This window comes from Lampetra fluviatilis, chromosome 1 (genome assembly GCF_964198595.1).
Source record: "Lampetra fluviatilis chromosome 1, kcLamFluv1.1, whole genome shotgun sequence".
Taxonomy (NCBI): Eukaryota; Metazoa; Chordata; class Hyperoartia; order Petromyzontiformes; family Petromyzontidae; genus Lampetra; species Lampetra fluviatilis.
In genome coordinates, this window is record NC_136275.1 from 3333565 (window position 1) to 3346878 (window position 13314).

Below are 13314 nucleotides of genomic sequence, written 5' to 3' on the forward strand. Positions count from 1 at the left end.
TCAAGTGTGATTTATTTCATATATATGATTTCATATATTATTTTTTCATATATGATGAAATACTGAATAAGGATGCCTCCCACAAGAGTTTATGTTTCAAAAATGATCTTGAAACGATGAAAACATTGCTGGCAAAATAAAATTTCAAAGTGGCCTCCGCACTAAAAAGGGTTTTTTGTTGATAGCCCCAAGCCCCTGAAGGGAATTTCCCCATTCCTATGGTTGTGGCCAGTTCCGTACACAGAACAACAACTGCTGACTTCTTACACAGTGGCACTTATTTTTTATCGACCTTGGAAGGTTGATTGGCTGAGTCGTCCGCAGACCTAGATTGGACATTCAAGCAGAAACATTATTAGGGCAGTGGAGATCGCCATGGCTTAGCTCAGGCTTGAGCAGCTCGCTTGTTTCCAAAAGAAGCAGGGAGTGAGCGGCTCAGTTGTGGCTCAGCCCACGGATATCTTGAGCACGGGTTGAAACTTGCTCAGGGGCGGCTCAAGTTACGGGTGGCTCTGAGATGCTGGCTCACTTGGAGCCAGAGCCAAGCCTGAGCCGAGCCCGTGAACTACAAAGTGGGCCTATATAACTTTCGTGATAAACGTTTTTTTCCTGGGGTTAGATCGCGTAAATACAAATGTGTCGTTAAACCAGGCACCAGCCGACACAGCCAATTGGTAAGGTTTGTCGCGTAAACTACTTCCGCACCAGCTGCGATGAGTTGCAGAGTAAACCAACAACGTTGACAATCCTTTGATCACAAGACGCGCGAAACAAAACTCGCTGGCAAATCATTCATCGTCGGTAAGTGTCCGCGGTGCGCCAACTTTGCCTGGGCACGTCGCGGTGTTGCAGCTCTCGCTTTGGAGACGGGCCCCGTGGCATCGGGCCCTGGGCCCCGTGGGGTCGGCTGGGGCCAGCGGCGCCCGCTGACGAACCCGAAAGCCGCCGCTGCACGGCTCCCGGCAACCGCCCCACGGACCCCAGGCTCCCCAGACGCACACATCGTCTTCGGAGTCCACGCGCATCCATCAGCCGCACCGGCACACGCGAAGGGTGAGGGAGTCAGCGAGAGAGAGAGAGAGAGAAAGAGAGGGATAGGGGTCGTAGTAATGGCACAGAGAGAAATGGGGAGGGGAAAGCATTGTCGCTTTTGTTGTTTCCCGGAATATATACGTCAGCTGCACATTGAATGGCCTGGCTCTGGATGTGACAAGGTGATTGGAAGAATGATTATTGTGTGTTTGAGAACGCAGCGAGAAGAATGGAATGCAATAACACCCCGACTCGGAAAAGTCAAAGTGTGTTGCCTCTGTATATTTTCTGTTGACAAAATAGGATTATTTTACTTGTTTCTATAGCAATTTAAATCCCACTTCCCCCTTGAAAATTAGACTTCGGTCCCGCAATGGAAATACACCTGGATTAGACGTAAAAAACATCTATCTAACATACTAACATCCTGTAGTGAAAATTTCCACATTACTACTGCGACAACCAGACTCTCCATACGAGAAAGGGCTGAGTCGACCCCTAAATGAAAACTTAACTCCCAGCCATCTGATTGCGAGTTGCATAATCTACCACAGCATCACCTGGCTATGTAAGCTGGCTAAAACAAAAGACATGTCTTTCTTAAACCCAGCAGGTATCACAAGGGGTTTAAAATGAGATTCAAATATCAATACTAGAGGTGGCTAGGTGGCCCAGAGGTCAAGAATGCTGAGCTGGCACGGCTGAGATGCTTGGTTTGAACCCAAAAAACGCAACACATTCGTCAATAACGCTGTATGTGGCCTCAAAGTAAAAATCCATAATAGGTGACGTTTCGGGTAATGGCCGCTACTTCATCACACACAAAAGGAGGTCTGAATCCATGAAGGCGTCTGCGATTAAAGCGGTCACCAATCACTGCATATTTAAAAAAAAAATGGAGCCAAATTTTGTTCCAACACTTAATTGGCTAAATAGCTCTTAGAATTAAAAAAAATCAGTTTCGATATCATGCGGCATGATATAGCTGATTAGCATGATTTGCTACGTACGGTGAAAAAGAAGTTCAACATACATACATACATATAGCAGGGTGGGTGGGAAATTGATGTCCCCGTACTGTGTAGATCAGAGGTCACTCTCAAGGGTATCAGAAGTAACTCTACGATATCCAATTCTGAGGGCCATTCTCAAACTGCTTCGTGAGACACCCCAATGTATCCTTCATCTCGTGATATGACACCGATAGCGCACGCTCGAAATCAAATCAAAGAAAAATAATCAAGCTCAAGCAATAATAAGTATAACCCGTAAAAACAAAGTTTTTCACTATAAATCCTTTATATGCGTGGTGGCTAGAGTCCTCTCGTCCTCTGGCTTGAGATGGCTGCCACCTATGGGTCAGATGATTGCATTGCACCATTAAGCAATTGGTAATTAAATATAATATTTTTGTCCTAAAAAGTGTAAAATTTTGGAAAAAAATTTCACGAACATTAATTGTCACGCACAACGAGTCTGTGTGGAAAATGTCAGCTCGATTGGATCACGGGACGTGGGTTAAAAAACGACCGAAAGATTTGCACGGTCCTAAGCAAGCAAGAAAACTTAATATAAAGGATTTAAAAAATATAAATGTCCGATCCCTCACCTGAACAAGCGACGGCATCGGCACAGGTCCTCTCCTCCATCGCCGGGGCAGTGCAAGTCTCCGCCGGGTCCCAACTTCTCCCCATCTGTGGCCGGTATCCGGCCTTCCCGGACCTGGACGAGGCGTGCGACGAGGGGGCACTCCCCGTCGTCAGGCAGTCCCTGAAGCGCCGCTGGGTGGGCAGGAACGGGCGCAGGTGCTCGGGCAGCTCGGAGGCGTTGAGGGATCCCTCGTGAAGCGGTCGCAGGAAGGGCCTCAGGTGACCTCCGACCAGGATGGAGGGCGGCACGCACGGCCGGCACGCGGTCCACTCGCTCCACGCGCCCAGCACTCCCGCGCCTTGCAGAGGTGACGACGCGGATGTTATTGAGCGACGTGAGGCCGGCGAGCATTTCAGGGCAGGAGTCTATGCAGCGACTTGGAGATTTAATATTGATCTACATCAATATTAAATCTCCAAGTCCAACCTGGGGTCTGGTGGTATGCAAGTGAGGCCAGGGGAACTGTTGCATCGACAAATTATATTTGAAGGTGCACAGTGGTCCGCAGGATTCACAGAGGTTGGGAACAGCTGTTATAAATTACGTGAAAATGTAATTTGTCCCTCTGCGAGTCTGTCAGTCAGTGAGTAATTTTCATCGCACAGTGTTTTGATGAAGGTCTCATTCTGACCGGAGAGAACCAGGGACCGATAGTACGGCTGATAAGGTATGTACAACCTATTTATGCGATGTATGATCTTTGATGTAGGAGGGGGAAAAAATTCACGGCTGAAAAATGTTTTATTCAGAAGTGTCGTTTTTTTTTCAAATTCACTCAATGTCTTAGGATGGGCCGGTAGGAGATTGTGTTGTATAACTTATACAGAAAGAGCCTCAAATGAGTCTCAGGACACTTTATGTGAAAAGTCTTCTTTGGGTTGTTGTTGTTCTTCCTTTAGCAGTTTTTTTTCATGTGACAAAAGCGACTGTAATATTGTTGAAAAAGTCTCAACGTATGAGAAGATGATACTCAAAATACACAAAGCTAGGTCAGCGACGTACTTGCGCAACTGCCATGCACTATGAACATGCAGGATTTTTTCTCGACAAATATTATCCATGATAAAGGTTTTTGGGTTCGATCGCGTAAGTATGAATGTGTCGTAACCCTCCACCACCCGACACAACCAATTAGTAAAGTTTGTCACGTGAACAAAACGTGCCAATTAGTTACTACTTCAGCACTCGTTTTCTGGAGAGTAAACCCACAACATCTACAATTCCAAGTATGACGTTTCGCCGGTACAACCAGCATCATCAGGCGACAGCCAGAGTTGTGGAGAAATTCTCCTGTTTCGGTCTTAAATGGAGATGCTTCTCTGTATCCTCCAGTTTGTGCCCTCCAAATTTAGAATCAATGTGCGTTTAGAGTATTTGCTTGCTATGAATTTCCACGTGATAAGCCACTTCGTTGAGCTACCATTTGTAGCCATGTCAGTTCTGAAAAATATCCATATAGCTCAAGTGTGCTTCACCTGGTAAAATAAAAAATAGGTTAGGTTTTAGGTTAGGTAACTTTCAATGTCACTTAAAAGGCTTAACCCGTTGAGAATTACTCGAGAAAGGCAAATTGGCCATCGTCTCCACCAATGGGAGCTCATCAGGGCTGCGGAGACCTCACCTTGGCAGGAGTCGTTGGAGCAGTGCAGTTGGCCGTCCTCGCACAAGCTGTTAAAAATAGAGGTGAAGAACACAAAGACAAAGCCTTTGAGGTTATTCATCAAAGGGAATGTTTAGAAATGTAGGGGGGGAGTTAGAATAGAATCCAATATATTACACCTCCCTCAATTTAATTTTAGCAAAAAAAGCAACTTCGCCAGAAATTTTCCGTGCCGTGATCACGAATGACAGAACTGAACCCACACGCCACGTTCCCGGTCGGGGGACGTCTATTTTCCACGCTCGTGAAATGTTATCTTGCTCGTCTGGGTATGCAGCAGGTTGAGGGTTTAATCCTGATCCTGAATCCTGTATATGTGGGGTTTGCATGTCCTCCCCTTGGTGGCGTGGATTTTTCTCCGGGTCCTCCGGTTTTTCCCTCCCCATTTAAAGACATGCATTAAAATTATTGATATTCTTGATTTGAAGCTTTCGTGACTGCAGGAATCCATATTCTTTGGCTCTTTCGGTAAAGTCACGTAGTAATGTTCACGTAGATAAAACAAATTATAGATCACGACGTTTCGAACGCAACACGTTTCGATCGCAACAATGCGTCAGCAGTTCTCCTGCTGTGTTTGTCACACCTGATGACGGTTGCTTGTGTTGCGATCGAAACGTCGTGATCTATTAATTTTCTATCTACGTGACTTTACCGAAAGAACCAAAGAGTTTTACTCATATTATTTTGGTGCTGTACATATCAAAATGATGGGCAACTTTGTTGAGCGGTAATTATTTGTGGCCAGGTCGCTTCTGAGAAAAAAGTTAATACCTCAGTGGGCTTCGCCTGATAGGATGGAGATGGTGAAATTTTATTCGTATGTGTTTGGGTGATTTAATCTGATGATGATTGCGTGTGTTGCAATCGAAACGTCGTAGTATGCTATTATTTAATTTATTATTTTATCTTTATACGTGACTTTACCGAAAGAACCAAAGAGTAGTTTGGGTGATTTGTTTACATTTCTTGTATTCTACACGACTATCATATTTTTTATTCAGTTTGTTGTTGTAACGTTCTTCCTCGCCCCTACTGGACATATGTGAAAAAGAGCTTTATAGCTGATCGGATTCCTTCAGTATAAATACATATTCTGATTCTGACATGCATTACGTTCTGGTAGCGATTTGCCAAAAGGGGCACTTTGCTGGTGACAATGTCACAGGAAAAGCCATGACATCTGCCAGTGTCACGGGTGATTTAATGGTTATGACAAGCAATAGCTAATTATTTAATGTGTCTCAGCATCTGATGCACCAAACTTTCAGTCATAAACAAGAGTCAAAGTGATTTATTGCTCAAATAAGCAGAGGCAATGCTCATCCCCTGTGTATACTGTAGCTTTAAACCAGTCGTGGAAATCCTGCCTTCTTACGACAGGGGAGAGCATGTGCAGATGATAACCACTATTGACTTCCCCACAAAGCGGTAGCTATATTATTGACCCCAGATGAATGATGGGCTGAGCCAACCCTGAACTCGCAACTCTCAGAATAAACCGCAGCCGCTCGCGTTGAAAGCTCGAGAAGAGAAACACTCAACACGCAGCCCAACCAATAACACAACGCAGGGATGATGACAATGATCCTGACGATGACGAACTTTGGCACAAAGAACCACCGGATTCATTGCACTTGTGGCAAATTGCTATGCTCAGCGCGAGACTAAAAGAACACCAAAGAAATGTTAAATACTCCCAATGGCAGAACCCGCGTGCCAACAAGGGCACTCAATTGATTCTGATAATATTGAAGTTCTGTGCAAAACTAGTTATGACTGGCCAAGACGAATTAGAGAATCTATCGAAATTGAGATAAATTAAAATAATTTTAGCCGTTCGGATAGCTACAGACTTAGTACTGCTTGGAAGCGAATCATAAAATAATACGTTGTTTAAATGCATGCCTATACAGGTCACCATACTTCAATGGGGATTACCATTGGTATGGCTATTTTAGTACACACAATCGACAGGAAGTACAAGAACAATGGGCTTGCATAATGTGCATGCATAATGTATGTTGATTACCATATAAATAACCCAAACGGCAATGGATACCAATTGTCATTTATATACATTCATTAATCCCCCTCACCCACTTCGCTCCAGAAGGGCTCACAAGTGATGTCATCACATCTACCCCTCTATTTAAGGAACGAAACAGGAGGATTTCTCCACAAATCTGTCCGTCACCTGATGAAGCTGGTTATAATTACTGGCAAAACGTTGTACTCAGATTGTAAACGTTGTGGCTTGACATGTTCCGTTTACGTGACAAACCTTCTTCTTGGTTCTTTCGGTAAAGTCACGTAGAAGGGAAGTAATACAATAATAAAAATAAAACATAATAAAATAATTCTCACGACGTTTCGGCCACAACGCAAGCAGCCGTCCTCAGGTGAAGACCAGGTCTGTCGGGGAGATGTCATTCAGACGCTGTCTCCCCGACAGACCTGGCCTTCACCTGAGGACGGCTGCTTGCGTTGTGGCCGAAACGTCGTGAGAATTATTTTATTATGTTTTATTTTTATAATTTTATTACTTCCCTTCTATGTGACTTTACTGAAAGAACCAAGAAGATGAATCCCTGCAGTCACGAAAGCTTTTAATCAAAAAGTGACAAACCTTACTAATTGTCTGCGCCGGTTGGTGGCGGGTTTAACGACACACGTATATTTAAGCGATCTAACCCAAAAAAAATTTGCATTATGGACAAAAAACCACGTTAGTAACCGAGCAAAGCTACTACTCCGGGTACGATTGGTCCGGCTGGGTCTGCGCTGAGCCCAACGAAGCACACACACACACACATCCAGCAGAACAGGGCTATGCCATTCACTTTACCACTCCAGGCAGCCGACCGTGACCCTACTCCCCGGCGCAATGAGGGAAGGGATGGGTTTGCTGCCCTCGGCTTCTGTGAGCAGATGAACGCAGCCGCACTCAGCACCGTCCACACACGTGCCGTTCTGCTCCAGCAGACCCTAGGGAAGGGGGGGGGGGGAGTTGTGGCGGTCACAGCGACGCGGTGAAAAATCAATGGCAAGCCCCGACGCCGGCACTACCCCTCTCTATATTAGAGCGGTGATCGTAAGTGAAAGTGTACCGCTGCTCTAATGAGCATTGCACGGTGCTCAATAGCAGTCGATGTCCTGTGCCAGATGTGGAATGTCCCATGATCCCATGGTGAGTGACACAGAGTCTCTGGGTACAACGAGCAATGTTGATGTCCCACAGTGGCACTCACAATATCAATCTTGGAGAGAGGGATGATGAGTCAATATCTAACTAGGATGTTGTTTTACAGGGTGCTTCAGAAGAATGTTAACACTTCTGAGAATTTGCAACAATAGCACAAGAAACGTGGCCTCCAGGCTCTGGAGACCACCTGGAGAAGATTCCAAGCACGTCTTGACAATGATGGCGAGCAAGTGGAGACTTTTTGACTTTTTGAAGCGATTAACATACATTTGTTATCATGTTACAGTGTATTATCCGTTCTTTTTCCATTAAAAACGATAGTCTCATATAAGTGTTAAAACATTTTTGAAGAACCCTGTACTATTATTATTATTGTGTTTGTTCACCCAGGAAAGTCTCGATTTGTCTCCAGACTCTTTTTTTTATTTGGGGGTCCTGTCAAGTTTTTGCAGACGGGGGTTGCTATGCAAATTCCAATCGAGTTATTTAAAAAAAAATTGGACCAAGATGCTAGGCACACAATCGCCTATGCCTGCGAATAACATCACGGGATCTCTATCGTTCACTGTTAAAGCAGATGGCGTGCCATTTTACGGTTAATTCGCCCTGAAGCCTGCAGTCTATGATAAGATTTTCCTTGTTTGTATCTCATCTTGTGTTCCACTAGTACTCTTCAACAGATCGCATCCCATTCCAAAATGCACCTGCAACATCTCAATTACAACCCACATTTCAAAAGTGGCAAAGATAGCGTGGTATATATTCTTAGGTTTTTTCGGTAAAGTCACGTAGGTAAAACATCAAAATTAATGAAAATAAAATAAAACAAAAATCACGACGTTTCGGAGGCAACACAAGTCTCCGTCATCAGGTGGGACCGTCACAGCCGAATTAGCTGCATCAAGTGAGGCAATGATTCAAGATGTAATCCCTTATAAGCAAGTTGAAGGGGGTAGGAGAGGGGGGGGCTCATCAGAATGTGGTAGCCAATGAATGGAACGTATCGGGAGGGAGGGGGGCGGGGCTCAAAGACGGCACGGAGTGCTAAGTACAACGCATCGGGAGGGGGAGGGGGGGGCAGGGCCCCGCCCCCCTCCCTCCCGATACGTTCCATTCATTGGCTACCACATTCTGATGAGCCCCCCCCCCTCTCCTCCCCCCTTCAACTTGCTTATAAGGGATTACATCTTGAATCGTTGCCTCACTTGATGCAGCTAATTCGGCTGTGACGGTCCCACCTGATGACGGAGTCTTGTGTTGCCTCCGAAACGTCGTGATTTTTGTTTTATTTTATTTTATTTTCATTAATTTTGATGTTTTACCTACGTGACTTTACCGAAAAAACCTAAGAATATGAATCCTTGCAGTCACGAAAGCTTCAAATCTAGAGATAGCGTGGTATAGCAGATGGCATTAACAGGTTGTTGATTACACTCCGGCTATTGTTAATCGGTTAATCGATCATTGTTAATCGGTTAATCGACCATAGTTGATCACCCATTGTTAATCAGTTAATCGACCATTGTTAACAAGAAAAACAGGGATACCAGTTGGGGGAGGGATGTAACAGTACCGTAGGCGAACCGCTGTTAAAATTCAACAAGGCCACGTGGAGTTCACCATTCACCCACGGTTAAAACCAAACGAGCCACCGAGGTTGACTCCTAGCGGGGCTGGGGGCTGGGGGGAGGGTTATTCGGATGCAGCAGCATGGTAAGCCGTGACCCCCCACACACAACAACCACCGCCAACCAACCAACCAACCGACCGACAAACCTGCGGGCAGTAGCAGCCGGGCACGCACTCCTGCACACACTCGGTCCCCAACGTCCGCCCCCCGCAGTACTGGGAGCAGGGCGAGCCGCACGGGTCGAACACCAGCGGCTCCGGGCAAACTCCCTCCGGCACTGGCAAAGGTAAGAACAGAAGTGTCACTCGGGTAGATTTTCTACGACCCGCTGCCTCAGCGGTGGAAGCGAGCGGCTCGCGATTGGAAGGTCGCGAGTTCAAATCCTGGTCAACGATAATATTTAGTGCCGGCCCATCATTCTAGCAGGGTCGATAAAATTAGTACCACGTTGTGGGTGAAGTCAACGTTGGTTGTCCTATGGAGAGACTTGTCCTCCCCGCACCATACCATAGGAATGTGGAATTTCCACCACTGGCTCAGGGCTGTAGATGGATTATGAGCACCAACCACCGCAATGCTCGCTTGAGCAGGAAATCACTGTGAAAGTTTTTTTACATCATCATCAAATATTATGCATTTCTGCACGTGCCATTGAGGTTTGCTCCACTTCTTCTGACCTCTCTACATTCTCTGCTGTTGCTATTGTTAGATCCCATTGTACCAAGTCTCCGTTTGTTTACATCTACTACGCCGTCATGTACAGAAAGTATTCAAATTAATTTCAAGTATTTCACTGCTCATACGGACGTGACTGTTGTCCCACCTGATGACGATTGCTTGTGTTGCGATCGAAACGTCATGATCTATTATTTTTCTGCCTACGTGACTTTACCGAAAGAACCAAAGATTATGGATTCCTGCAGTCACGAAAGCTTCAAATCAAGATCAAATCCAGTTTGTAATTGTTTTGCTGTTTCCCATTTTTCTGTCGCTGTATTGTTAGAAATTATGGAAAGAGATGGACTCAAATATTATATGATTAAAATTGTATTCCAGAAAGCCCAAAACCTACCAGTTGAATTTTAGTAATTTTACATGTGAAGGTTAAAGATTTAAATTCTTAGGAAGTGTTGATTTTTTTGTAAACCGTTCTTTTATTTTATCTATTAAAATATTTAATCTGGATAACCTCTTAAGACGAAACATCTCTCGTTTGCAATTGTGTCCAGGGCGTCAACCGACACGCTCATAGCAAACACCTAACGACACGTACACAAATATTTAAATTAGCGTTTGTACACGTACAGAAAAAAATCTAAAGAGACGCTTGCGTAAACAGCAGGATGAATCTGTCTACCTGGGCAAGGCGCAGTGGCGCATTCCTGGTTCTCCACGCTGGGTCCTCGGCAGGCTGTCCCATTGTTGCGTGGCGGGGGGTTGATGCAGGCGCGGCTGCGAATCTGTTTCCCCGTGCCACAGCTGGCGGTACAGTCCGACCACGGAGCCCAGGGAGTCCATCCTCCATCCACTGCACACGCAGAACCACAGCGGCCGAGATAAGACTGGTGCTTGCTCCCTCTAGCAATCTTGAGCCAAGGGTGGAAATTACGCATTACTATGGTCGGGTTCAGTCTATCCTGATGAAAAGCACAATGGGAATTTTAATTCCCATGAAAATTGCGTTCGATGAGTTGGATGTTACGAAGAAATGTCCTATTAAGTAAACGTGGGACATTCAAATTTAGATTTGTTCTTGTCTTATTTATTTATTCTGATTGTTTTATCGATTAAAATCACATTACTGGTTAAAATAAGATGCATCTGAATATGTTTTGGAAGTTGCGTTTTTTATAAATATAACCATGATGATCATTCACCATGTGCTTAGATTTATCCAGCGCAGTACGGCCACGTACATCCGGTATAAGGAATTTAATTTTGATCAGGGATGACTAACTCACATAAAAGCAATGTTCATAATTTGAAAAGCATCTTAATTGTGCTGATCAGTAGTAACAATCATTAAGTCAGAAATGAATGTTGACATTTTATGTATCCTGGTAATTGATCATTTAAACAAATAAATTAATCTGTTGAGACTTTCATTACAAATGCTAACAGGGCAGTAAGATGTGCCAGATTTAACTGTACAATACTAACTAGCTGACGCATTTATCAATAAATGCGCTCTCGCGCAATTGGCTTCTGGATCAAGGACTGCTATATTGTGTTGGTCACGTGGGTTGTTTGATCATACTTCACCACACCAGTTCGTGAAGGTGATGGGGCCCAGGACCAATTCAGATATCACTCACCACTTATGTAGCCAGGACTCCAACCCGCGTTACCGGGCTCACAGTGCGTGCAGTGCATTAACCACAGCACCACTGCTCAAACAACAATTTACTATCATCCAAATTATTTATTTCCACTTACCCCGGCAATCTATGACTTGGCAAAAGCTTCCCTCTGGTGTACACTGGCTATAAATAACACACACACACACACACAGAAAAACCAACACATCAAACGCAGTTTTGGAAACGTTACTTTGTCAGCTTGAGGTTTTCCACTCCACTTGACACTTCCCGCGCATCGCACCCCCCATCATCTCCCATAGCTAGCGGTGGACATTCCACAGTCCTATGACTTCAATGTTCGTTCACATCATCAATTCGCTATTCAAATTTTCTGGCCGCTTGGCATTGTGAGCCTTTGGGCTTGTGCTCAGCAACTGTGATTGGAAAAAGAAATGTTTTATTTTATTATACAAACTAGTGACTATTTTATCTGATGATGGATGATGGGCTGAGTCAAGTGCCGGCTTGGGATTTGAACTCGCGACTTTCCATTTTGAGTGGAGCACGTTTTGTATGAAAATTGTATTCAAGGCAAAAACTAAAAACAATGTTGAGTAGATTTTAAAAAATGGTATCATGGCTACTATGCATTTTTTCTAGACACTGCATATAATCATGGCCACATTCAGAAACAAAACATTGTGAGATTGTTCATTAATAGCCAATACACAGCTGGCAATGTTCTGCATTCTCGTTACAAACAATGCAATGCATAGCAAAATGTCACAGTTTCTTCAAGATTGTAGTTTATTTCATTAAACCAATCGACAGACAAACTCAGCTGGCAGTGATTTATTCTGCATTGAAGGAAAATAAAATCTAGGAGGTCACCGTGTACTTATTCCATAACCACATGCAGCCGGTTCACGTCGCTGCCAATGTGAGTGTCTTTGTGTATAGATGTGTTCCACGGAAAGAGGATACCAAGTGAGGGGTGTGCTTCGCTAAGCCATATCCACAACAAATCACGTCTGTTTGCCGTAAGAGTGCCATCTTTTGCCTTGAATATGGTCAAACATTCCCATCATTATCACCATCATCAAACTAAAACAAACTACTTAGAAAAAAAAATGTAAGTACTTTTATTTTACCAGGCAAAACCCACTGAGCTATATAGCTCTTTTTCAGAAGCGACCTGGCCACAAATGATCGCCATAAAAGTGGCTTATCGTGTGGAAAATACTCTGAAAGCATGTTTCTAAATTTGAAGAGAAATACCAGAAGACCCGGAGAAAAATCCACGCGACCACTGGGAGAATAGGCAAACTTCAAATATGCAGGAGTCGGGGGTCGGGATCGAACCCACGACCTCCTGTGTACCAGGCGAGGTAGTTAACATATCGCCACCGCTGCGCCATCAGCCTTGGTCATATGTATGTTGAACTTCTTGCGCACCATACGTATCCAACCGCGCCAATCAGAGGTAATCAATCCAATCCTGGGAGAAGGCATAATCAAGCCACCACCACGATTTCTCCGAGCGGGTACCCTTCCGAATCTTGCCTGCAACTCCGTAAGTTCTTCTCGAACATCAGCCATCATCCCCTCCAGAGACGTGTCGGGCTCATGTACGATCGCTTCATTTATCTGCCGATGTAACTTTCTCTGTAATTGTCCGCGATTACAGATCAGCTTGATAGCCCATCGGGTTCTTCCAGCTTGAATACAATCTTGATGTCTCTGTCCAACCCAAGCTCACTCAACTTTTCTGAGCAGTTTAAGTGTCATCAATCTGTCTGTGTGTGTGTGTGTGTGTTCTCCAATCCACACGTTTCTC

The 13314-nt window shown here is 44.6% G+C and overlaps 1 protein-coding gene across 1 annotated transcript in view; it reads right to left on the reverse strand.

Moving 5' to 3' along the window:
* Window positions 1–13314, reverse strand: part of LOC144953166 (SCO-spondin-like) — a 187033-nt gene that overhangs the window by 37929 nt on the left and 135790 nt on the right. Inside the window, exons 91-97 of the mRNA XM_078883760.1 lie at window positions 11614–11660; window positions 10535–10705; window positions 9324–9454; window positions 7191–7330; window positions 4304–4350; window positions 2642–2980; window positions 830–1006 (exon numbers count right to left, since the gene is read on the reverse strand). Of these exons, the coding sequence (XP_078739886.1) occupies window positions 830–1006; window positions 2642–2980; window positions 4304–4350; window positions 7191–7330; window positions 9324–9454; window positions 10535–10705; window positions 11614–11660 (1052 nt within the window). The remainder of the gene's footprint in view (window positions 1–829; window positions 1007–2641; window positions 2981–4303; window positions 4351–7190; window positions 7331–9323; window positions 9455–10534; window positions 10706–11613; window positions 11661–13314) is intronic.